At 45.4% G+C, this 24,724-nt stretch overlaps 1 protein-coding gene across 1 annotated transcript; it reads left to right on the forward strand.

Moving 5' to 3' along the window:
* On the forward strand, positions 1–24,068 carry nol4la (nucleolar protein 4-like a). The gene is made up of 11 exons (XM_047612117.1): positions 1–969; positions 9,142–9,297; positions 11,884–11,995; positions 13,450–13,559; positions 15,692–15,833; positions 16,695–16,987; positions 17,063–17,248; positions 17,645–17,833; positions 17,936–18,055; positions 18,180–18,369; positions 18,982–24,068. The coding sequence occupies exons 1-11, from the start codon at positions 628–630 to the stop codon at positions 19,197–19,199; spliced, it is 2,058 nt and encodes a 685-aa protein (XP_047468073.1). The 5' UTR covers positions 1–627; the 3' UTR covers positions 19,200–24,068.
* The last annotated feature ends 656 nt before the right edge of the window (positions 24,069–24,724 follow it).

Below are 24,724 nucleotides of genomic sequence, written 5' to 3' on the forward strand. Positions count from 1 at the left end.
ATGAGGTCCAAGAAGCCGACACTGTAAGTCTGCAAATCCCATTCAAACAGGTGTGAGGAGCAAAGACATTCCCAGGTGGCGCATGTTGATACGTGGCCATATAGGAGCTGATTGTGAGCATCTTTGCGCTTTTTTTTAAAGGGTTGTGCCACCCGCATCCGAAAATAGTGTTGGTTGTTAGAAAGTAGGTCGATAGGAACTGAGAGCGACGTTTCTTTCCACGCTTTTGTCTCTCTTCTTTGTTTTTTTAGCGAGGACTGTGGGTTCTTTTTTTTTTTTTTTTTTCATAGCCTACCCTTGTGTAGAGCGTTTTACGCACAGGTGGGAGATACCCGCTCAGCATAGGACAGCCCCCCTCTCTGCTCCTCAGCGGATGATGTGAGGAAGTGACATTTCTCACCGCTGCGGTTCGGGACAGCACTGCTCCGCTGCAAACAGGTGTGCTGCTGTCCGGGTCACTTTAACTGGGAAAAACACGGGGAGGTAGCGTCCCAAAACCTGAACCGAGCTTCCTGGACGCGGGACAGCAGGGACCAGAGGAAGAAGAATCAGCCCGCTCAAGTCTCCTCTTTATTAGCCTGGGCTGTTATAACGGGTTCAGACAGAGAGAGGGGGAGAGGGGGAGCGATGGCAACGAAAAAGGCGTGCGTGGATGCGCCCAAAAGGAGCCGGAGTCCGGTCGTGTTGGAGGCGGAGATGTTCAGTGAATTTCAGGACTGGTGTCTCCGAACTTATGGAGACTCCGGGAAAACAAAGACCGTCACCCGGCGAAAATATAACAAAATCATGCAGACACTGTTGCAGAACGAAGAGTCGGACGGCGTTTATGTCGACAACAGCCACATCAACGCCAAATTCAAATTTTGGGTGAAGTCTAAAGGATTTCAGGTCGGGACGAACGTGCTGGGAGAGCACAACAAGAAAGGAGCTCCTGGGAAACCCGTCCTATATGTCCCGGTCAAGTCAACGGTAACGTGTGTGTGTTCGTGTGTGTTTGTGTGCGTGCGTGCGCGTGTGCATGTGTGTGTGTGTGTGTGTGTGTGTGTGTGTGTGTGTGTGTGTGTGTGTGAACGTTTGCATGTGAGAGAGTGTGGACGTGCGTGTAAACGAGCACGAGGTGTCCCGTCGCCGCCTATAAGTTGTCGTTATTACAGGCTGCACACATGCACCTGTCTCATGAATAAAACGTCAACTTGTAAGGCTCCGTCGTCCCGGCTCGCCCTCGTCTTTCTCGGTGAAGCTTCACTTTGTCCACATCCCAACCAGAACAGCCCTACTCTCATCCCTTGCTGCCATAGCAACGCCGGTGCCTCCTGGCAGCCTCGATTGTGAACGGTAGTAGGGTTATCAGGCATAGCCATCTCTCCGGCGAGGGCGAAGTCCTGTCATCGGCACACTGACGGGCGTAGCGCACCACATAATTGACTATTGACAACATTTTGTTTGAACCATGATGTCCAGGTCTCGTGCATCCCGGTATGTTGATGCTGTGCGCGCGCACGTGGATGCAGCGGTATGTTGGTGGGTCGGGTATGTCAGGGTACTCTGGTGTGCCCGATGACGGACTACACACTATTAACGCCAACTTAAGATGTCAGATTTATCTTTGTGCCACGGCGCTCAGCGGCTATGATTGTCAACGATCATTCAGGCAGCCGCGTCCCCACCGTCCCGTCCAAAGAAGACCGTGTCCATGCGTCACCGAGGATAATCTGTCTTTCGCCGAGAAAAAGATATAGGGTTCAAAAATACTAACATGTCTGTTCTTTTCATATATATATATATAAAGCAGTATCATGGCAGACGGTCTGTGTGCTTGCACCCCACTTTTCATTGTCCTGGGCTGGATGCCGATCGGCTCTCAGTCACTCGTTGCTCTGGCAACACCTGTGCACTGTGCAGTCCAGGATAGCCTGCCTCTGCCGCATTTCATTGTGTGCCTCCCAGCATTAAAGCCCATTTAAGCCTGTTTCCGAAAGAGAAGGACCTTAACATTATTTCTGCATCTTATGGAGAGTGGCAGCTGTGCGTAATTGGTGACCACGTGAGGGGCTGTGGCGGAAACAAAAGGGTCTGCTCGGGACCGATAGCGACATACGCCCACACTTAAGAGACCAGACTTCACTTCTACTTCACGTTTCTGGATGATAAGCGGTTTAAATGCATTGAGTGAAACGGAAGTCGTGTCACCTACGTCCCGCTGCCGAGGCTGCAGGTGCAGACCGTCAAGGGTTAAACCACACATTCTTATTTTTATCGGGCTGTCAAGACCAACATGGACACGATGAACTGTCAGCCAGTGGCCCCCAGCAGCTCTCTTTGTGTGCACGCGGCCGCGTGCTCGTGCGCGCGCGCACAGCCATATCTATGTATGGGGTTTGGGCCTGCTGTGCCAGGAAGAGACAACCACCATTTTAAATAAGCGCCTTTGGGAATAATCTGCCTCCACCCGGCCTACTGGGACAGGGTCTCTCTGGACCTCTGAGAGCAGAGACAGATTTAGTGCTAACAAACTAGAGAAGATATTAGAGATCGAATCCTTTGATTTCAGCTGAAAAACACTGATCCCTCTACAGGTGTTTTACCTGTGCGAATGAACAATTTAGATTTAGGCTGATTGTTTTTACAAAAGTCCTCTAATCTCCGCTCAATATTATGTTTCCCTCTGAGCAAGAGGGCAGGTGTGATCTGTCCCTGCAGGTGCAGATGGTGCCTGTTGATTAGCCTTTGTCTGTGGCTTTTAGCTTTTTTTTTTTTTCTCTTGTTGCCATAAATTCTTAAATGTCCTCTTCTCTAATATGTTTAACAGAACTAACTCTGAAGTTCAAGCAAAGGAGTCGTAGAAAGTCATTCTGATGAGGCTCAGTGTTTAGTGCACGCACGCTTTCTGGCAATATCGTAAGGCAGGGGGAAGCCTCCCCCTGACTCAGCTCCACTTGGGAAATTTCAACAACAAACAAAACATCAGCCATCACAAGTTACTCCTGACGATGACTGAGATGTGACAAATCAACCAATTTACAGGCATGTAACCGTAGTAGAAAACAAGATTTTTTTTTTGCCATAGCTTGTGTTTGTGGGCTTCATAGATAGGCCGTCCAGTGCCTGGTGGAAAAGTGACACACATGTACAAATACGCGCACACAATGGTCAGTGCCTGCTCACAGGGCTGCGGGGCCGGAGGCGTGTCTCTGGAGCTCAAGCACTGGAAGGCCCTCTGCAGCTGCTCCTGGGGTGTGCCAAGTATCTGTATGGGGGCAGGCATGGGGCTAAATGACGGGACTCTGGGTGGGGGTAGGGATGGATGCTGGCTGATGTGCAGACAGAGAAGGTCTCTTCTGTGTGTCAGCGAAGCATACAAGGCGGCTTCAGTGTGTGACGGGACAGAAAGGCAGGACGCAGCAGCAGAGACTCGGCGCAGAAGCCTCTTTTCAAGACCCGGCGCAGAATTATTTCCTCTCTCTCTGCGTTTTCCGTCCGTCCCTGTCCTCCCGCTCCCTGCCAGCGCTCGGAGAATCCAGCAGCCCTCAGTGTGGAGATGCAACCTCGTTTAGCTCTCATTATGTCCTGATTAGAGGACGCTACAGAGGAGGAGGGGAGTAGGACCAGAAACAGACACAGAGATGCACCGCAGAATTGCACACAAGCCTCTTCCTCAGTGCAGCCCATTTCAAAAGAAATGCTTTAAACGCCCCGTGCATTTCCTCCAGCCTGACACAGGCATTGTGCTGAAAATTTTGAAATACTGCGAGCTGTTGCTTTTTTTTTTTTTTGTTGCTATGCCAACTGAAATCTGTAAATATCTCGGTTCATTTCTCGCACAACTGGGTTTTAGTGGACATGCTCTCACACACGGACACACGGGAATACTTCACAGGATGTTCCTAAAATCTTTACCGAACACTAACTGATCTAAAGCTGTGAAGATTGACGGCTGAAACTGGTCAACTAAAGCCACTTAAAGCAACTCAACATCTCCATCCATGTCCCAAAGCGGTTGATTGATGATCGAAACACTTGCAAATCTAGTTTTGTTTTTTGTAAATCTGAGGATTAGCAGTTTTCCCTGTCATATATGATAATTAGCTGAAAACCATAGATTTGTGGATGGTTGCTATGAACAATTGAGAAATTTGATCTCAATTTTTATCATTTCTTTTTAGCATTTTCTCACATTTAATTCACAGAATTCTGCTTCAGTTAATAATAAAAACTGAAATAAACATTAGTAGCAGATAGAAAGAGGCAGCTTGTGATCAAATCAAACAAAGGAAGAGGTTTCTTCTTTCTTTTTTTTCACTGTGTGGAAGCTGTATTAAAGCACGCATTTACAAAACAAAGGTTTGTCTCAGGACGTCCACTCCACATGTTGAGATTTCTAATTGCTATTCCTAATCTGTGCCTTAGAAAAACCGGGTCCAAATGTTTGCGCCTCGCCATCAGATGGGAAGACGAACATCATCATTATTATCTGATTAATTAGTCCACGTTTCCCCTGAGAGCCCGTCTTTTGTGGAAGGGCCACAGAGTCAAAAGAATACTGGCCCTATTATTCTGCAGCATTTGCATTAATGCTATTTTTGCATAGCGAGTCCCCCTTTTGCCTTTGTCCGGTGTTTTTTTCTTTTTCTTTTTTTTTGTTTCGCCCCTCTATGGCAGTGCTTATTAGAGGCAGCACATGGGCTCACACACTCATGGGTTCAAATGGCAAAACGCTCACCAGCCCAAACAAGAGTCCCCTTTAGCTGTTCTCGTCCCGCTCGTCATCAGAGCTGCAGAGGATTCACCTGAGCGTGTGCGGAGGGCAACAACTTGTTTCGATGCTTTCTGCAGAGCTCAGAGGTGGAGGTGTGTCTGTTCGAGGGGCAGAGACTCTTCTTTGTTAGAGTCAAAGACAGGCCCGTAAAGGAAATAAGTTTATGCCAGTATGTGTTCGTGTCAGACGTTGCCACGTTACCGTGACTTACTGTAAATGGGTGACGAAATCCACGCTTGCACGTATGTGGTGGGGATGGTTTGTGCGTGTGTGTGTGTGTGCTGGTACAAAGAGGGGGTCGGTGATCGCACGCTCCGTGTTTCCTCCCTTCAGCACCCTCTCTGTTGCCATGGAGAGACCGTTCTTTGCTTTCCCATAGGAGGAGAAATTAACACCATTTTTAACTGGCCCGGGGGCCTCCCCCCTGTGTGGGAGATAGTCGGAGTTGTGCGCGCACACACACACACACACACGCGCGCGCACACAGACTCTTTAAGACGGCAGTAATCTTCCTACCACACCGCCACTGTCATTTTTAATACCTTTTGCAAGGCCAACATTTAACGAACTGGGACAGTGTGATAATAGCTCAAAAACGGCGAAATGGACTCTGGGATGTGACGCTGTGCGTGCCAGTCATTTACATACGATTTTGAGTCAGCGACTGGAACGTCAACAGTGCCAGTCTGTGGGGCCGGTGGGACTGTCTGTGTCTCGGGCTCCGTGGGATATCGGGGATGTCACACACTCTATCAAATAATGTTCATCATGGGAGCAGCCGAGAGAGGAGCAGACACACACACACACACACACGGACATGGACGTCGGACAGAGGGGTTGAGCTCGGTGCACCTAATGTGGATTTAATGACGAGGCTTTATGAACTGAGGCAGAGAGGAGAGGATGATTGGGAAAAAGAAAAGAAAGGGGATGGGTTTTTTGTATAGAAGGGGGGAAAAAAAGGAAAGAGATGAGGACACTGTGGGGATAATAGTCTCTTTTATCCCAGTTTTTCTGTCATGTAAACCTTTATCTTCACTGCCCTTCCCACAACACACACACACGCACACACACACACAGAAGAAACAAGGATTGTTCCATTTACGTGCCCATTAGCCATTTGATAGATTTACAGGGGCGAGACGGGACTTTAAAAGATGACCTGTTGTCACATCTGCAGTGAGATAATCTGAGTCATGAGTACTGTTGACACAGCCACCTTAACTCCATCCTTTCTGGCTGCACACACACAGAAAGCACCTGAAACACAACTTAAGCTACTTATTCTACAGCCCCCCCTGTAAAGAAAAAAAAAAAAAAAAAAAAAAAAAAATCATCAAGTTGCTGCTTGACTTTTAAAGTTGAGCTGATTTTTTGCATGTGCGTGTCAGATGGAGCTAATTTCTTGTGTGATGCATCTCTTCTATCTTTGCCGGCCTGTCTTTGTGACCCAGCTGCTTCCAGTGAACCTCCTCCCCCCACCTCCTCCTCCTCCTCTCCTCCTCCTCCTCCGCCTGACCTGCCTGTGTGCAGGACTGCTCCTCTCTCCCTTCAGTGACTCTCTGCTACAATGTGTGTGTGTGTGTATGAGGGAGACTGCCAGCGGGGGTGGGGGCAGCCGACTCAACCCCTCCAGTCTCCTAGCAACAGAGCGGTTTGGTGCGGGACAGGGGGGGGTGGAGGCGCAGGGGATGGGGGCTGGTTGTACGGTGACTGGGGAGAGTAAAGTCCTACGGGATTAGAAAGACGGAGAGAAGGAGGAAAGGAGGAGGAAGGAGAGCGAGAGTTTTGCCGTGTTGTTGGCGATTAGGGATGCTGACATGTCTCCTTTGCTCTTTAAAGCAGCGTGCTGCTGAAGAGACCAAATATCTGCAGCTCCGCTCAACAGCTGTTCTCCTCTGAGATGCTTCAGCTACGAGCTCTGCCCGCCAGACATATACTGCTCTTAAACACACACCGAAAGCGTGCTGTGTTCAGAGGTGAATATTTAACTCCCCGTTGACTTGTGTTTGGAAACTAAAAGAGCTTATTGGTGCAGGAGGCCTGGGTCGGCCTTCAGCGCGCGAAGACTGATAGAAATGCAGCGGTGGCTGCATGTTCTCAGCTGAGGAGAGCACAAAAGGAAAGCAGCAATTATTCTCACGACACTAATATTGCCTTGTATTGCAAATATCTCCAGTCACATCTGAATATTTACAGTTTTCCCTTATTAAAATCACTCCGAGCTGAATATTATTTGGATATTTCAGAACATCTTCCTGGCCTCTATGATTTTATTTCCTCATATTGTTGGTGTATTAAACATAGGTAGCAGGTCTCGCACTGATGAGTTGCAGTATTATGTGTTTCTTGTGTGGTCCAGGTCAGAGTAAAAACGCTCCGAGCGGAATATCCGGTGTGCATGTCGGATATTTTGCCGTGGCAGGATCCAGTGGAGGATGCAGCAGTGATGTGGGTGCACTGCACGCCCTACAGTTGTATGAGATTATCCAAATCCAGCGTGAATGGACCCGACACCATTGTCCCAGCAGCAGCAGCAGCGGCAGCGGCAGCGGCAGCAGCCTCGGTGGTGGTGGTGGTGGTGGTGGTGATGTCACCGGGGGAAAGATGATGATACCTCCAAGTGCGATAGATTACAGCTGTGATGATGAGGTGGAGGGTCGCTATTATTTCATTTATTATCATTACATTTAGCCCATGCTGACAGGGGGTGAGAGTGGCTAGAATGAGAGGGAGCGAGTGAAGGAAAGGGCCGGATTAAAACAAACCCGCTCTGTGAGCTGGTTTTAGTTGCCATGGCAACGATCATTACCTCGCACTTGGGAGAGCAGGAGCAAGGAGAGAGAAGAGGAGGGAGGCAGGGAGGGGAGGAGGGGAAAAAAAAAGACGGGACAGAGGTATGGGATGGAAACACGGAGGCAGGAGAGAGGACGCAGTTGGGGGAAAACAAGAAAATGAAATGTCAGATCCCAGGAACTGTGCAGAAATGTCAAGGAGGGGCGGAGGAAAAGTGTGATCCCTCCATGCCAGGGGGACAACTTTTTGAACTCGGGACCCTCCTCTCACTCAAACAAGAAAATCTGACTCCCAGCTAGAAGCCAATCTCCAGAAAAAAACGTCAGACCTTGTCTCATATGTGCCCAGAAGAGGTGGACTTCTAGGAGAGAGAGAGAAAAAAAAAAAACTAATTAAATGCCCAAATCCATTTGTTCCATTTTATGCTTGCCGGAGCACTTTATGTTTAAAATATCAGCAGGTGCAGGAATATAATGATAAGATCTGGTGGGAAATGCAAAGTGTTGACTGTGTGAACGCAGGCAAAGAGGGGGATGAAAGAGTTATTCAGAGGAAAAGATGGAGGCAGAAAGGAGAGGAAAGCCCCATGTGGTGCTGCGGATGGAGGCCGTTGTCCTGGCGATCTTACTTCTATGGTGTGTCACATGACCCTTTGCCCAACACACCTGCCCGAGAGAAATCAGTGGCAGTTTCTATGGCGACAGGGTCAGCAGTATGGGAGGCAGGATGGCTGCCAGAGGTGGTGGTAGGAGGGACTGCTGGTCTTGTACAGTGTCTGTGGTGTTATTTTTAAACCTAGCAGAGATGAGGTGATGGTTGCCGACCCAGCCGGGGCCATGACTTCTGCACCGAAAAGAAGAATGTAAAGACTGCAGGAGGCGGCCTGGACAGAACAAAGCAGCTTCTTTTTATTTTTTTTTTTTAATTCTGTGAGAACACCTTGTGCAGCGTGTTTGATTGTCTGACCTATGACTCACGTCTCTTTAAAGACCCTCTATTTGCACCAATAACATCAACGATTTTAGGTTATACACAAGCGATCAATATAGCTAAAACTAAAGAGGTGGTAGAGGATTTCCACAGGTTCAGGACCCACCTGCAGCCTGTAACCATGTCGAGTTGGTTCAGACTTATAAACTGGACACGTCGGCTAACATAGACACAGTATATAAAAAAAAACCTCTGTCAGAGTCGTCTCTATTTCCTCAGGACGTTACGGTTGTTTAATATCTACCAGAAGCTCCTGGACCAAACTTTTGTCGGTAGTGCCTCTTTCTTCCACGCTGTGGTGTGAAGGAGGGAACCTCACAGCTGGACAAACTGATACAGAAGACAGGCTCTGTGTAGGGGCAGGGGACCCGACACCAGGGGACCTCTGTCCTGGCTCCATGGACACACTGAGGAGGTTGTCTGTCTCTCAGGCCACAAGACTCTACAACGCCTCCCTATGAGGAACCGACTGGACTATTATTATTATTATTATTATTAATATTATGTGATGAAGCTACTGGATACCAACTTTCCCTCGGGATAGATAAAGTATCTCCATAATCTAATCAACCAAACTCTCGTGTCTTTCCGTGTTTCAGTGTGCGGATGGGAATTCGGCCCAGGACAACTCCTCCCTGAAGCGCGTAGCCGTGGTTGAAGACTTCTTTGACATCATCTATGCCATGCACGTGGAGATGGGGGCTGATCCTGGCAGAGCACCTAAACATGCTGGCCAGAAGAAGACCTACAAAGCGGTGAGTAATCACAAACACAGGCCGGCACGGTGCAGGTAATCATGTCAGTGGGCTACTTGTTGACAGTGAGGAAGTTGACACCAAAAACAGCCAAATATCGTCTGAAGTTAGTATAAGGTCAACAGTGCCATCATTACATTGTCATCCCTCAGTCCTCGTCTAGAGGTGTGAAACAGGAATGTGGACGTGTCCAGGTGCGGGACAGAAACATTGATTTTAAATGAAAATGAGAGCTTGGGTGCTGCACTCTGAAATTTGCAATGATGCTAATTATAAATATGTTTACCACATTCACCATCTTAATTCAGCATGCTAAATTTTCCAATTAGCCTTAGGCAAGTCAAAACACTGAGGCTGATAGGAAATTGGTGATAATGTTTTGGATAAATAAAAATAATTATGGAAATTCTTATTTTAAGATAGAGGAACCCTCCACGGCCATAGACGAGCCGTGTTAATTCAGAAATGGACAAAGAGGTGGAGTGTGAGTGTAGTGACCTGTGAGGGCACCCACCTGTCACTCAGAGGGACCACTCCCCTTATTGTGCACAGCTGTAAACTTTGATACCATTTAAACCAGTGTGTTATGCATAAAACTCATCTCTGCACAAGTTTAAATTAGCTATAGAGATCATGTAAACATATTTATTTCTGTTGTAAAGTTGGACTTTTTAACATGGACGTCTGTGTCCGGATTGTCTCCGTTTGGTTGCAGCCTCAAGTGGCCATTCGAGGAACTGCAACTGTTTTTGTTACTTATTTTTCAGCTTCCTCTAGTTGTGGCCTAAAGGGAGTCATATGGATGATAACATGACATGTTGCTCTATGAGCATAAAAAAAGCCTGCACATGACAGACTAGAAAATACTCCACGACTTAGGTTTATAAAAGTTTGTGCGACCTTTCTTGGTTCCAACACAAGGAATCCATCTGACTTTGGTCATCCAAAGACTTCCTCTAGTGTCGTCAGCAGGTCAAAGTTTTCTAGAGCCTCAGCAATACTTTCTATTATGTGCTATTAAATGTTAGCACACTAACTAATGTCTGACCATGTTAGCAGTGTTAGCATGTTGCTTCTAGCACTGAGCACCAAGGACAGACGGGTATACAACAGTTTGTGGCTCTTGGTAACTTACTAAAATCTCAGTTTATTGTAGATTTTCCCCTGAATTATGAGTACAGACTACCGCCACCTGCAGAGGAATAAGATATGCAAGTGCAACTTTTTGGTCCAGACACAATGAAGAAATAATGCAGTCAGCTTTTTTTGCAGGATCAATCCCCGGTACATGGACCTCATGTCTTAAGTGGCTACCGTGTCTGAATAATATTTTTGTTCGCCTGTGTCTTTTTCCTGATGAAGAACTTTTGTGCATAAAGTGTCCAATATCTGGAGAAGGGATGAAGTAATCCCAGTGTGATTGTTGTTTATTGGAAAAGGAGGGAACCAAAGTGAGGGCAGTATTGTTTCCGGGGTCCCGTGCTTTGAAGCACCCCTTGATTGAAGGCAGGAGCTCCAGATACCACTTTTTATTTTATTTGTCCGTGACAGGCAGTGCTTCATATCTTACTTCTGGGAACATGGTATATAATTCTTAGCATTAGGAGTTACCAAGGGAACAACCGACCACCTTTGCCAGAAAAACAAAGTACTTGTGCTGCTCCAAAACCACAGAGTTGTTTTCCTGTCACATTATTAATGTTTCTGGAACAAAGGCAGTTTATTAGTTTGTGCTGCAAACCCAGGGGTGGTGTGTGGCGTCCTGACGAAACGAGGGGCTTTGTCTGCCGAGGCATCAGCATTTGGGGTGGGGTGGGTGGGTGGGGGGTTATCAGGACTTTGGTACCCCTCCTCTCCTCCCGCCCCTCCAGGATTTAAAAAAGTCATAGAGCCAATTCCTCTTGCCCTGTAGAGAGGTCCTGTCACGTCTCATAGAGTGTACCCTTTTGAGAAGGCAGCATCACTGGGGCAGGGCATAATATGGAGCTGTCACTGTGGCCTTCTGGGAGGTGCACGCTCCTCTGGGTGGCCTTTCCCTCTCAGCTGCCTTAAGGGGCCATGTAGGGTGGGGGTGATGGGCAAAGGGGATGGTGGGCACCCCCACTGCCTCTCCATGGTCACGTGAAGGTCGCATTTTACAGGGAAACGCCAGAGGGGGCGATGAGGGGAGGGTGGCACAGCAGTGGAGACAAACAGAGATGAAGGCTGAGGATTGGAAAGAGGTGTAGATGTAAGTCGGCTGCACCTGGGAGAACAGAGAGGAGGATAAAAACATTAACACCACTTGTGTTTTAAGGTATCAAAGCGGGAATTTGTCGAGAGCTGCAGCTGGAATTAGGCCATCCAAAAGCCCTAGCGTTTGCCTTGAGGGAGGATTCCTGCTCATGCCATGTCGAGATAACACAGTCGCTGACAAAACATTTTCACACATGTATGGTATAATTAAAAAAAAAAAAAACACCTGCACACTTTTGAGTCCAGCCACAGCTGTAGCCAAATCTGCTGCCATCTTTTCGTTGTTTTTTTTTTTTTTTTTTTTTTTTCATCCGTAACCCTGTGTCTCCTCTGCTCACTCTCCCGGCACAGATAGCAGAGACCTACGCCTTCCTGCCCAGAGAGGCGGTGACTCGGTTCCTAATGAGCTGTGGAGAGTGTCAGAAGAGGATGCACATTAACCCCAGCACCGCAGAGTTCAAAGGTAAAGGCCCACATCCAAACCGCGGACGGCTCTCTCATTCTGGAGACATCATTAACTGATATGCTATTTTTGACATCAACCTTTAAGAGTTGTTAATGCTCAGATGCTTTGACACACACTGACTTGGAAAAGGATTAATTGCTATGTTGGAAGAGATGGTTGAGACAATCCATATCCGCTAGCAGCTGGATATTACCGCTGCCATGATAGCCACAGAAACATTTGTTTTATCTCACGTTAGAGGGAGGTTTGAGGCAGGGGTCTGGATCACAGACACTGAGCTCTCCATCGTCCTGTCAGATATTAAGTAGGAACTCATGGTGTTTGTACTTTGAAGAGTTTCTGAATTGAACCCGCATTAATAAAACATAAGTATATCCATCATGGACATGATGTAACAAAGACTCAAGAGGACCAGATCTCTGGGACTGAATAGAGCCTCTAAAATGATCCCAGGGTTCCTCTAGTGGCCGGTTTGGGGACTGCACACGGCTGTGAGCCACATCCTTTGAGTTCAGGTGTTACAGGACCTTTCGTAGGATTTTCAAGGATTTTGAAACACATCTGAAGTACTCAGTGACTGTGTCACACACCTCTGTGTATGTGATTAGCCCAGATATTTCTTTACAAAAGGTTTCAATGATGAAATAAAGGTCAAATGTGACTTGTGAGGCAACAGGAAGTCATAACTCAATTAAATCTTCAGCGTATACATATTTACAATTTAATGTGAAGTACACGTTCTGAGGTTATTATTTCCAGTGTTCTCAGAAAATATACAAGCATAAATCCACTTTGCATTCAGAGAAAAAGAAACTCCTCTAAGTGCAGAACCTAATTTTGAATCCAAACGTTTTTTAATGTTAATTTAGTCTAAAATGATTCAGTCCGGTCATAGTTGTGTACATCCTTGTGCACACTGCAGGCAATGCTGATGGCTTGTTGTCGTAGTCGTTGTTTCACTGTGATTTCTTTAATCGCAACAGACTAAATTACATGAAAAGCTGTTTCTAATATTAAATGTTCATGTATAAATATTACTATGATTCTTAATTATAAGCATGTGACTTTATATAGTTTTTTATATCATGCTTTGCTTCACAAATGTTAATTTGTGAATCCTGAACTTTACTTCACTAAAAGTGGTGCAATAGAAAAATATTCCTTGGCAAGTAAAAGTCCTGCATTCATATTGAGTACTCGTGTAAAAATACTTTTAGAAATTTTAACCATAAAATATATGTGTAAGTATCAAAAGTTAGAGTGATGCGTAGTAAATGTTTGTAACTTTATCTATAATGATCATTATCAAGCATTTATTACTGTGTTACATCAGATAAAGATGCAATAATACACTTGAGTAGAAGTGGAATAACATTTTAGCATTTCAGAAACATACTTTGAAAAATTATTATGATATTAATTTTATTTTATTTCATTTTTTCATTTGTCAGAAAATGACAGACCGACCTCACTGGTCCCGGACCTCATTGATTACAACATGCCTCTCACTGCCACATACCTGAAACAAATGAAACTGCAGTGCATGACCGCCACTGAGAGGGTAAGTTCCTCCGGCTGTGAGTTAATGTTTGTGAAGTGTGAATGTGGACACAAGCTGTCCTTGTTCATTTTAAAACCCGATTCGCTGTGCAAGGAAAACAGGAAGGATTTCCTCCCAACTTTGAATTCATTATTAAAAATGTTCCTCCTGCTCGGAGGAGGAGCCCAGTGCGAAATGAGGATTAGTAAAGCCTCTGTGCCGAGTGACGTCCTGCACGAGACCACTCCCATCTGTAGCCATGACAGAAACACTCAGGAGCGGCTGCCACTAAAGTGCAGGGAGCGGCACTTGATGATGATAATGCAGACCTCACTCACACATAATTAGGATTATCCGGAACAATGACCCAGACTGTGATTCGTGGGTGAGTACAAATTAACAAATGCTCTGACTGTTGGTCACATCTGCGTGCAGACTGGGTATGAACGAGCCAATAATTTAATAATTAACCATCACAGAGGGTTATTTCAGTGTCGTAGGAGACTTGTTGTGATTTGTTCCGTCTCTGGGCTGCTCTGATTTGGAGACGGGAGCTGCAGCAGATTCAAAAGGCAGCAGGTTTGATCTGTTGACAGAAGATCAGAAGTAAATTCATGAATGTGTGTTTAGTCTGCTGCAGCTTCTCTTTTCAGCTGCCACCATGTTGTTTTGCAGAACTTTTTGTGATTGTTGCAATTGAACTCTAAAGCCCCTCTTTTAGTGAGTGACCTAAATATTAATGTACTTTGCTGTCACACGCTTAATTATGAGCAGGAACTCTGGACAAAAGTCAAGTTATATAAACTAAAAACACAAAATCTGGGCTCTAACTAATGATTACTCTTATTATCTATTGACCCTTTGGTTTGTGAAACACCAGAAATATGTGAAACACGCAAAGATACGAAGTTTAGATTAACATAAGACAAAGAAAAAACAACAAATAGTCAGAACCAAGAATCTTCAACCACGAGACTATTTTGCTAAAAACACTGAGTATCAGAGCAGCTGCAGATTTCTTTTAATCCACTTATGTCTACAGCCTTATGCAGACATATCTGAATGCTACGAGCTGCGTCATCCTCTAAACTTACAACATTTGTGGGATAATTATTGTCGTTATCTACTTTGTAATTAAGGTTAAGGTGATTATAGTCTCTATTTTGTGAACTGGGTCTCAATTTTTAAACGTAAATCTTCCTACTCCATCAATTAAATATTTTTTTTCCCTAAAATGTTGATGATGCCACATTCCCAACTACTTAGAAACGATGTAATTAGAAACATGCTCCCTCTCTCTCTTTCTATTTAATGCTACATGGCTCACTTGGTGCCTAATAGAGCTGTCACTGAGCATTTTGGTCCTCCACATACCCCTTACAGAGGGGCGGATGCATATTCCCAAGAGTTTAGGCCTATTTGTGGGCTCATGTGTGTGTGTGCGTGTGTTCCCATCACGCTGTGGTAGTTGTGCTTCTTCTGAGTGAGATGCTAGCTGACACGTGACGGCATGCTGGCATGCATGCAGGTCGTTTGTTGTGCTAGCATGAAGCGAACTGGTCCGGGTCGCTCTGAGAAGCACAGCTTGGGCCTGAAACATGAATATAATGCATTTACATCCCAGGACAGCCTCCGGAATAGAGATTATTTAGCTCTGCTTTGCTAATCCTTACCCTCATGGTTTACCAGTGTTTGTGCTACCCTACAACGAGCATCTTTAGGGTCTCTGCATGATGTGAGTTAAAAATAGCAGTGCTCAAAGAAACATAGTAAAGAGGCTCCTGTGTGTCCTCTTTCATTCTGCTGTTTGGTTTCACCGTGTCTTACCAAAGTAATTGCTCCTCCTGTCCTCCTAGCTGAAGCTTTCATTGACATCCTGCTGCCACATCTCAGCCCAGGAAATACTGTAATAAAGTGTGCAGAGGAAATGTAAGGCAAAAAAAAAATGCCTTCTTTATTTGTCTAACTATTAGATTAACCATCAGAGCAACCAGTCGTACTTCAAAGTGCACTCATTAGCATGTCAGCATTAAGGAGAAACTTTGAAAAGCTCCAACGTATCCTTCAACGGCAAAAGGTGACAGATACGTGGAGATCTCCGTCCTGATACTCAGTCGTCCACTCTCGCTTTCTCTCGCGCCGTCTCCCTTCAGGACGACAGCTCGGTGAGCAGCGAGGAGATGAACAGCGCTGAGCCCACATGGGTCGCAGCTGAGCAGCCCGCAGTGCCTGAGCCCAGTCCAACCAACGGAGAGAGGGTCAGCAACCCAGCAGCCACGGTTAAAGAAGAGGATGGTAAGACCCCCACCACCCCCCACCCCCCTCCCCCGGGATGTTAATTGCATGATGTGTTTTTCCATTTCATTCTGCTTTGTTTACATCTGGAATTTGAAGGCACTCTCATCAAACATGAAGGGTGGAGATCGGTGTTATGCAGGAAACAGCTTGCCTCGTTCTTAGCGGACTAATCCAAGTAAATCCACTCTTGCAGGGGGTGGGACACCAGCGCAGCCCCAATCCACTGTGCACCCCTCTCTCCTCAGGGTTGAGAGCTTAAAGAAGTAGGACAAAGGCCAACACTAACCTTCACAGATTAGACCCCGCTATAGAAAAGGTCCATAATGGGACCCGCCATCAAAAAACGGAGAAATAACGCGTTCAAACACAGTCCTGTCCCGTCTTTGTGACCTCCGCTGATACTGGAACGTTTAACTCCTAATTAATTTGTGAGCAACTGTTATGAAACAATTTCCCATTGAGAATCAGTGGCATTTTTCTGATTCTGAACTCAATATAAATGGTTAAAAAGCTGTAATTTGTTCGCAGCGATCGAAGCCTCCCCTCCCCCACCGGGCCCTCCTCCATCCTCATCTCTTTCTCCCTTTGCCTTAAAATCTTCCCTCCTTGAAAACGTCCCCTCCTTGTATTCTAACCTTTATTTGTCCTGACAGTTGACCTCAATACACACTTCCTGAACAATTTCGAGATGCAACGAACAAGGCAGGAAGTCCCCTCCCCCTGTAATAACACACCCACCCCTCCGTTAAGTCCGGCCTGACGTAGTAAACAGACCCACATTAAGGCTACACGATGACAAACTTCCGCACTGCTCATCTCTGTGTCTGTGTCTCCGTCCTGTTCCCTCCCCTCTGCCAGATGATGACTCTTCGGAGAGTGGCAGCGCCAACGGGCTGCCGGCCCTGACTTCGCCGGAGGCGCTGGCCGTGGGTGGGAACCCCCCAGACGGTGGGGCCTCATATGGGGAGGTGACAGAGAACGGGTTAAGCGCCCCCCTGGACTTCAGCACCACCTCGTCCTCGTCTTCCTCGGAGGATCAGCAGCCGGTCAATCTGAGCGACAGGCTGCCTCCGGCCGGGAGCTCGCCGCCCGACCCCTACCCCGCAGAGCCCAATAGGAAGTACCCCATCAAAGCAGAGTACACCAACAAGGTGAGGACAGAAACTTTGTTACTGAACGGCAAACCTTCTGCGTATGTGCTAAGCGTTGTGTGTTTCTGTTTTCAGTCCCCCCCTTACAGCTCAGGAAGCTATGACTCTGTGAAGACCGAACTGAGCATGAGCGCAGAGGACTTAACCTCCGGTCGAGCGCAGATAATCGACGACGACGACGACGATCACGATGACCACGACGACAGTGACAAGATCAATGACGCTGAGGGGATGGACCCGGAGAGACTCAAAGCCTTCAATGTAAGTAACCCGCCAACACACATACCGAAAATAAAATGCAGTATTGTTCGTCAGTCTGACAGCACAGCCGACACGTCACATGTGTTATTACTTTTCTTTGTATAAAAGGACCCAATAAAACAGTCAAGATGTTAAAATGGAAAAAAAATCTGCGAATAAGCAAACACTGGAAATATTGTCCTGCATTTGAGTAATGACTCAATACCCATCCCTCCTGTTTTCATCTCCCCCTCCCTCTTTGTCCTCTCTTCTTCCACTCTACCTCCCCCATCCTCCCCTGCCTTCCGCTTTCCTCTTTTGTTTTCGACTCTCACACCCCTCTCCCTCTGTGCCCACCACTCCATTTTTCTGCTCTACATCCCCTCTCTCCCCTTCCCCCCTCTCTCTCCCTGTCAGATGTTTGTGCGTCTGTTTGTGGATGAGAATCTGGACCGCATGGTGCCCATCTCCAAACAGCCCAAGGAGAAGATCCAGGCCATCATGGAGTCCTGCGGCCGACAGTTCCCAGAGTTCCAGGAGCGCTCCCGCAAGCGCATCCGCACCTACCTCAAATCCTGCCGCCGCATGAAAAAAGGCGGTTTTGAGGTATGCACCGCCGCCGGCTGACATGTTTTCTCGAAGCACTCACTCACGAATGTCACCGTGTTCACATTGATGATGCTAAAATCTCACATGCCGTGCTGCCAGATACGACCAACACCTCCTCACCTCACCTCTGCCATGGCTGAGAACATCCTCGCTGCCGCCTGCGAAAGTGAAACCCGAAATGCTGCCAAGAGGATGCGGCTCGATGTCTACCAGGCGTCGGTAAATGTCTTGGCAGTTGGTTGCTTGTGAGCTCACAAGCGGGGATTTGGAAAAAAAAAGCATCATTAACTGTACGACACAAGCTAAAAATATTCAGCTGAAACTGTGACTTCATTTCTCGTAGGATGAGCCGGCCTCTGCTGACAAGACCAACTCGAGGGACCCGGCCACCGTCGCCCCGTCGGCGTTCACCATTTCCAGCACAGCTTTTGCCCAAGACCAGCTCTACACCAACGGAGGCCTCAACTACAACCTGCGGGGATATGGGACAGTTGGCAGCAACCAGCAGAACTCTGGTGCAGCACAAACCAACGGTGAGTCTCTTTTAGGTGACCACTTCAAGCTGCAGGTTTTGGGGTGTTTCAGATTTTTCTACCTCAGTGCAAGAAAAAAAAATGGAAAGTATAAAAACTAATTTACATTGCAGTACCCAAGTAACTAATCTAGATTTACAGTTTTACCATTTGTTGCAGCAAATATGGACGCATTAAAAGTTTGATACAGTCTGATAGGACGCAGCTGGAGCTCAGAGACCGAATAATGTCTGCTGCTCCCAGTGAGCTCAGTTTGTGTTTATACGGAGAGATGGATGAAATGCAGACGTCAGTGTGCAAAAGCATTTGGAAATAATCTACTACTACTACTTCTTATTTTCTTTATCTTCTTTTTATTTCTTCTTTTTTCTTTTCTTGTACTTCTACTACCATTTCCTTCTGCTTCATATTTGCTTATTATTGGACTATTTTTTCTCCTTCTTCTTCTGCAACTACTTCTTCTTCTCCATCTTCAACTGCTTTCTGTTCTTCTTCCTCTTTTTCTTCTTTTGCTTCTTCTTCGTCTTCTTGGTTTTCTTCTTCTCCTATTTCTTTTGCTTCCTCTTCTCTATATTGCACGCGTTCCCTAAACCTTCCCTGCTGCGTCCACAGGTCCCACAGATCTCAGTATGAAGTCCATCGGGCCAAACTCCTCCTCCTCCACCTCCAACAGCCACGGTCAGGGAGGCGGCGGCGGCGGAGCCTCGGCTCAGCTCAGCCCCCCGGAGGTGACGGCGGTGAGGCAGCTCATCGCGGGGTACCGGGAGTCTGCGGCCTTCCTGCTGCGCTCAGCAGACGAGCTGGAAAACCTGATCCTGCAGCAGAACTGAGTCTGAGCCAAACCGTGCCAACACGCCCCCCCCTCCCCACTCCTCAGCCTGTCCATCTCTGTCCCTACACATCCGGACAGACTGTCACATACAAAGACACAATCATACATGGGTGATACTGCAGCGCACAGTGGGTCCTGTAGGTATGGTACCTTTACTTATTCCCACGTGTTTATGTGTTTGAACGGGCCAGAACATAAACATATCACAGGTGGAACGAGATATTTATTTATGCATTTGGTTCACTTTGACCTTAGTGCCCTGTTATCTGTAGCCATTCATCCCATTCAGTTCATTTTACCACCTGAACCTCCATTCGTCTCAGGAAGCGATGATCTGTGTGGAAAAAAAAAAAGAAAAAGAGATCGGTAGGCAGACTGAGGTGTTGAATTAGCATATTACCATAACGCAGCTCATTTGTGACGATGTGTGGTCAAACGAATAGTTAAATAGCAGTGAATTAGCATCATCACTTACACAGGCTGGGACGTGGCATGATTTGATTAGGTCGAGTCATTTCTAAGCCAGGTTGCTCAAAATCCGTAGATGAATCGCTGCTAAAAAAGATGTGGCAGCCCGCCACTGACCTGTTAACCTCAACGGCTACCGCTGGATGCGCTGACGTGCGAAAGAAAATTTAAAAATGCAGAGATGAGAAAATTATAACAGTATTTTTCAGTTTTCACCTGCGAAATTTGACCAGAGAAAGGGAACAACAAGAGATCCGTCGTTGTTGTGTGGTCAAAATGATACCTCGGTTCTGCTCATTTGGAGTCGTTACCAGACACTTGTGGTTACTAAGAGACTCATTACCCAACTTTATTTCAGTTACTTTACTGTGAATATTCCTCTAGCGGACGTTTTTTTCATTCCTCAAAGGGACAGAGGCTTTTCAGAAGCTTGGGTATGCAAATTGAGGTCACACCTGTCAGGGAATAAAACGAGATTAATATATTGTTTAGACTCTTAGTGCTACTGGAAACGTGGAAAAAGGTGCAATATTGAAGATAATCAGTAATGGTGTGCTTACTGAAATGATTTTCTAAAGCATTTTAAGGCGTTTTAAGAGGGTGGCAATCCATCACATCCCTCTCCTGCTGTAAGTTGTAAAACAAAAAAAGAAGAAGAAGTGATATCCCATGCAGCATTGTAGCCAATTTCAATGTTGTCGTTTGTTGTGAATACTGGTCTTTACCGCTAACCTCACAGCCGAGGCACTTTTCATGTCTGGGATCAGTTATCCGTCGTGACAAAAAGGAAATGGGATCTGGCAGAAAAGTGAGACTTAATGTTGCACGTCTTTTTTATTTATTTAATTTTTTTTTAAATGATTTTTATTTTATTTTTAAGTGGTTATTTTGTGAAGGAAGTTCAGTGAGTGTTCTCGTGTCACACTCATGGCACACATAGCTCACACGCATCCGCCACTTACAAAGTCAAGTGAATGCAGCGTACTGGACGCAGTGTGAGACAAAAAGAAACCGCCCGTCCACATCTCCACCATCTGACCTCAGCGGTTTCAAACCCTGTGTCCCCCGCCCCCCGTCCCTTCCAGCACCATGTCTGAAAACACACTGTTCGAAAAGAAGCAAGAGACAATCTTTGAAAAATATGTAATTGCATCACAGTTTACTCTCCCAGCTTTCTGCTATGGTGTGTGTGGTTGTGTGTGTGGTTGTGTGTGTGTGTGTGTGTGTGTGTGTGTGTGTGTGTGTGTGTGTGTGTGTGTGTGTGTGTGTGTTTGGTCTGAGGACACTCAAAAGTACTCAAAGCAGATCTAGAGCACAGTCTCACAATTTTAATGGTGAGTCACTCGGCACAAAAAACAGTCGTGTAAGTGTGTGTGTGTGTGTGTTTTTTGTTGATGTACGTATTGCTATTGACAGCGTGTTTGTGTATAAGTGGAGTGACCCAGTTTGTACAACATCAATCTGTGAAGATTTAATTCAGTCGTCTGAAACATTCCAAACAATGACTCTTCAAGCAGCCCTCAGCGGCTCGCACCTTATTGATCTGTCAAAGTTCAGAGAGATATATTTCTGTATTTATCACGAATCTCATCAAACGTGTCATTAATCCGTCTGTTTCAGCATTTATGCGTCCGTTTTCTCGTCAGAGTTGGACACGCGCTGTCCCAAATGAACCATTCCGCATTTCATTACCATGTCACAGTTCGGGCTGCATCGCATTTACATTTAAATGATCTATTGCAAGTTTGGAAGCACTTTATAGCTCAGGATTAAGGTAACACAATGACTCGAGTGTGTCTTTACCTCATTTGGTTTATCAGCTGCAGTTCAAACAGAGAACTGGTGACAACAAAGGACAATTTGACACAGCTCACAATCAGAGGCAGTTTTCATCTAGAAAAAAACAAAAAAACGGCGTTTTTATGGGAGCTCAGTTTGAACTCATCAGTGTGGATGGTCCTTCTGAGGGGCGTTTCATAACGGAGGCTCAGTCTCTCTTCAATTAGACTAGCAAAATATACCCACGTGAATTAGTTTCATAAAGTAGGTTTGAAGGGAATCGTGAGGCATTAAATATGTATAAAGAATAAATGGACACGCAGTAAATGGACAAAAAAATGAAATAAAAAAATATTAAGAAAAGACGACGCAAAATCACAACCACAAAAAAAAAAAGTTAAACAGAACTTTAGTGGCTTGTCTTTCTACATCCCTCTGTTGCTGTGCATGTCTTCAAGTTAATGTATCAAGGGACTGAATCAAATTTAAGTTTGTAAATGTGAAAGGCTTCAGAAAACCACTGCCTGAATCTGCAGCTCCTCTCAGCCTCACGCAGCTTTAATGAGTTTCGACCACAACTTAACGCTCTGGGTTTACTCTCGCTGCTCTCACACGGCCCTTTTCATTTGCAACAGGCGCCTGATTTCATTGTAAATCTTTTAAAACGCCACCTGTCCAGCGCGGAGCAGCAGACAGACGTGAGCTCAGAGGAGCCGTTCGCAGCCTAAGTGCCAGATATTTCCCCGAGGAGCTGGTGGAGACCAAAAACAGAGCTAAAACCTGCTTTATGAAACGGTACCAGCGTGTCTCGTCTCTCTCTTTATGAAACGCCCCCCTGGACTCAGACAGACGTCACCACAGATGTCCGCGGGACCCGAGTCCTCACACATGTCTTCCTCGTCTCCTTCAACCTGCTCGTTTTGTTACTGTAGCCATAGCAGATCCTGTGACCATCTCGTCGAAACTCTGTGACGCCGTGTTGAATCTCGTCCGATTTTCACAACCGAACATTTGCTTGCAGATCGGTATTCTGTCTTTAAGTCAACGCTGAGCGACATTTTAGCTGTGTGCTGGAGTTACTGTGATCGGCGACAACCCCTTGTTGTCATGTTGTTGTTCTTGTTTTGTTTCGTTTTTTTTTTCCTAATGATTCCCAATGGACTTTCTCTTTGTATTGACTGGACAATGTAATTTATTGGTGTTGATTAAAAATGCCCTGGTAGCTTGTGGATTGCTAAAGTGGTCAGATAAATGTACTGTATAGCTGTACAAAGAGTGATAAAAGATGTTTTAAGCCTTTCCTTTTTTTTCTGTGGGTACAGCACTGTTAAAAAAAAAATCAAAGTGGTTTTAGCCCTTGCCTGTTTTAACTTATCATTTGGTGATGGTCTGTATTACTTCTATTGTTATTTATATTATTTCAATTGTTGCCTCTCCTGCACTGATAAGAGACTGTAGCTCTGTGCAGGGGGTTGTACTGTAAACCTGTGTGAAGCTTTGTATTTCTCCCCTCTGGTTTTGGACTCAGTGAAAGTGTGATGTTTACATGTACAGTTTTTCAGATTCTTTGATTTTTGCGTTTTATTCAGACAACGTTTTTTTTTTTTTTTTCTTTCCTCACCTATTTCCCCCCTAATCTGTGTACATTTGCCCAGATTTCTTTCCTTTTGTTGTGTCATTGCATCAAAGTGCAGACGTGACCTCTTTGACGACCTGGTCACTCGGTCAGAGGGTGCCGTGACAACTGGCTGTGGTGGGCTCGGCGTTGTGGTGGCTTCCAGCATTTTTAAAAGGTAATCTTAAGTAAAAAGGGAGCGTCACAACTTCTCAAAGTGGACCGGCAAAGATTCACTATTAAGGATTAAGACTTTAATCAACTGTTTTAAAATACTATTGTGGCCTAAATGGAGAATGGTACATTTATTACACTACATTAAGTGCTCATAAACTTTTAATGTCCCGGCCCGTGTTGTCAGGGAAAACTCCTTGTCCTTAACCCGACTGGTGCCCTAAAAGGTACACTTTGACCTGTTGTAATATCTCCTCGGTAACGTAAAAGCCATTCCCCTCTCCTGGCCTTTTAAGGGGAACCCATAAACCTCAGGAAATACTGAATCTCCAATTTTAGTTTTTATCCACTGATTTCTTCTGAAATGAGATTTTAGTCTCTAACAAAAACCATTAACATTTATATGAGATGTCTATTGTTTTGTACATTGATCATTGTGATTTAAAAGTGGAGCTTTTTCCAGTACCTGTGACTTAATATTTTGATTTTTCGGAGTGTTTATAGGTATGGATATTTATTATTATATATGTGAAACTACAAAAAGACAAAAGACAAGGTTGATACCTGTTTCATTTGTATGTTTCATGCAAAACTGTCCAGGTGAGATTCTCTCTGCCTCTTACATATCACTAATGAGGGACCTGTGTGTTTGTTTGGAAATAGCGCTTTTTCAGTGTTGCATCAACGCTATGAGAAAAAAAAGAGTAAAAAAACAAAAAACAAACAAAACAAAAAACACCAGTGGTTTACCAACAGCAGAGTTGCAAGGCTCTCCTCTTCTCCTGAGATGTCAGTAATTGAATAAAATAGTGCGATGAGCTATCAAACCGACATTTGGTTTGTGGTTTCCGTTTTTTCTTCAGAAAACAGGTCTCGGATAAAAAAGTGGGAACAAACAGGTGATTGAAAACCATAGATTGTGTGAGGTCAAAATGCGTGTGTTCTTTGTAATGTGCACAAGAGGGCAGCAGCGTTACAGAAACCAAGGAAAACTGAATAATGATGTCAGTGGTCAGAAGAGCTCTGACACAGCAAATCCACATTTATGCAAACATCATACTGTTCATTTTTTGACAAATAATAACTGAAGAAATAACAATTATTCCATCGTCCTCTATTCTCTGAAGCAAGTAAACCACATTTCACAAGGGGTTTAACAACAAGGAGAAGGACAATTGATTAGTATTAGTATTAGTATTAGTACAACATGTATAACACATTAGCCTGAAATGAGCAGTTTAATGACTGACAATAGAAAAACTAAACCATCACTATACGAACAGTTGTTTAAATAGAATATTTCTTCCACTGCTAGCGATACATTAGCAACACATTTTATTTAATGACTCATGATAGAAAAGCTACAGTACCAGCATATGTTTCTTACATAAACAGCTGTAACAACTGTAATTATTTTCTAACAATGGTCCACGAGGCCTAGTACAAGATGCCTGTCAATACGTTTGATCACAGGTCAGACAAAACGG

Source organism: Mugil cephalus, chromosome 1, assembly GCF_022458985.1.
Source record: "Mugil cephalus isolate CIBA_MC_2020 chromosome 1, CIBA_Mcephalus_1.1, whole genome shotgun sequence".
In the NCBI taxonomy this organism is placed as follows: domain Eukaryota; kingdom Metazoa; phylum Chordata; class Actinopteri; order Mugiliformes; family Mugilidae; genus Mugil; species Mugil cephalus.

Coding starts and splice junctions, on each gene's coding strand:
- nol4la (XM_047612117.1), top strand. CDS start 628: ATGGCAACGAAAAAGGCGTGCGTGGATGCGCCCAAAAGGAGCCGGAGT. Junction 16,988..17,062: donor AAGCAGAGTACACCAACAAG/GTGAGGACAGAA, acceptor TTCTGTTTTCAG/TCCCCCCCTTACAGCTCAGG. Junction 18,370..18,981: donor TGGTGCAGCACAAACCAACG/GTGAGTCTCTTT, acceptor CTGCGTCCACAG/GTCCCACAGATCTCAGTATG.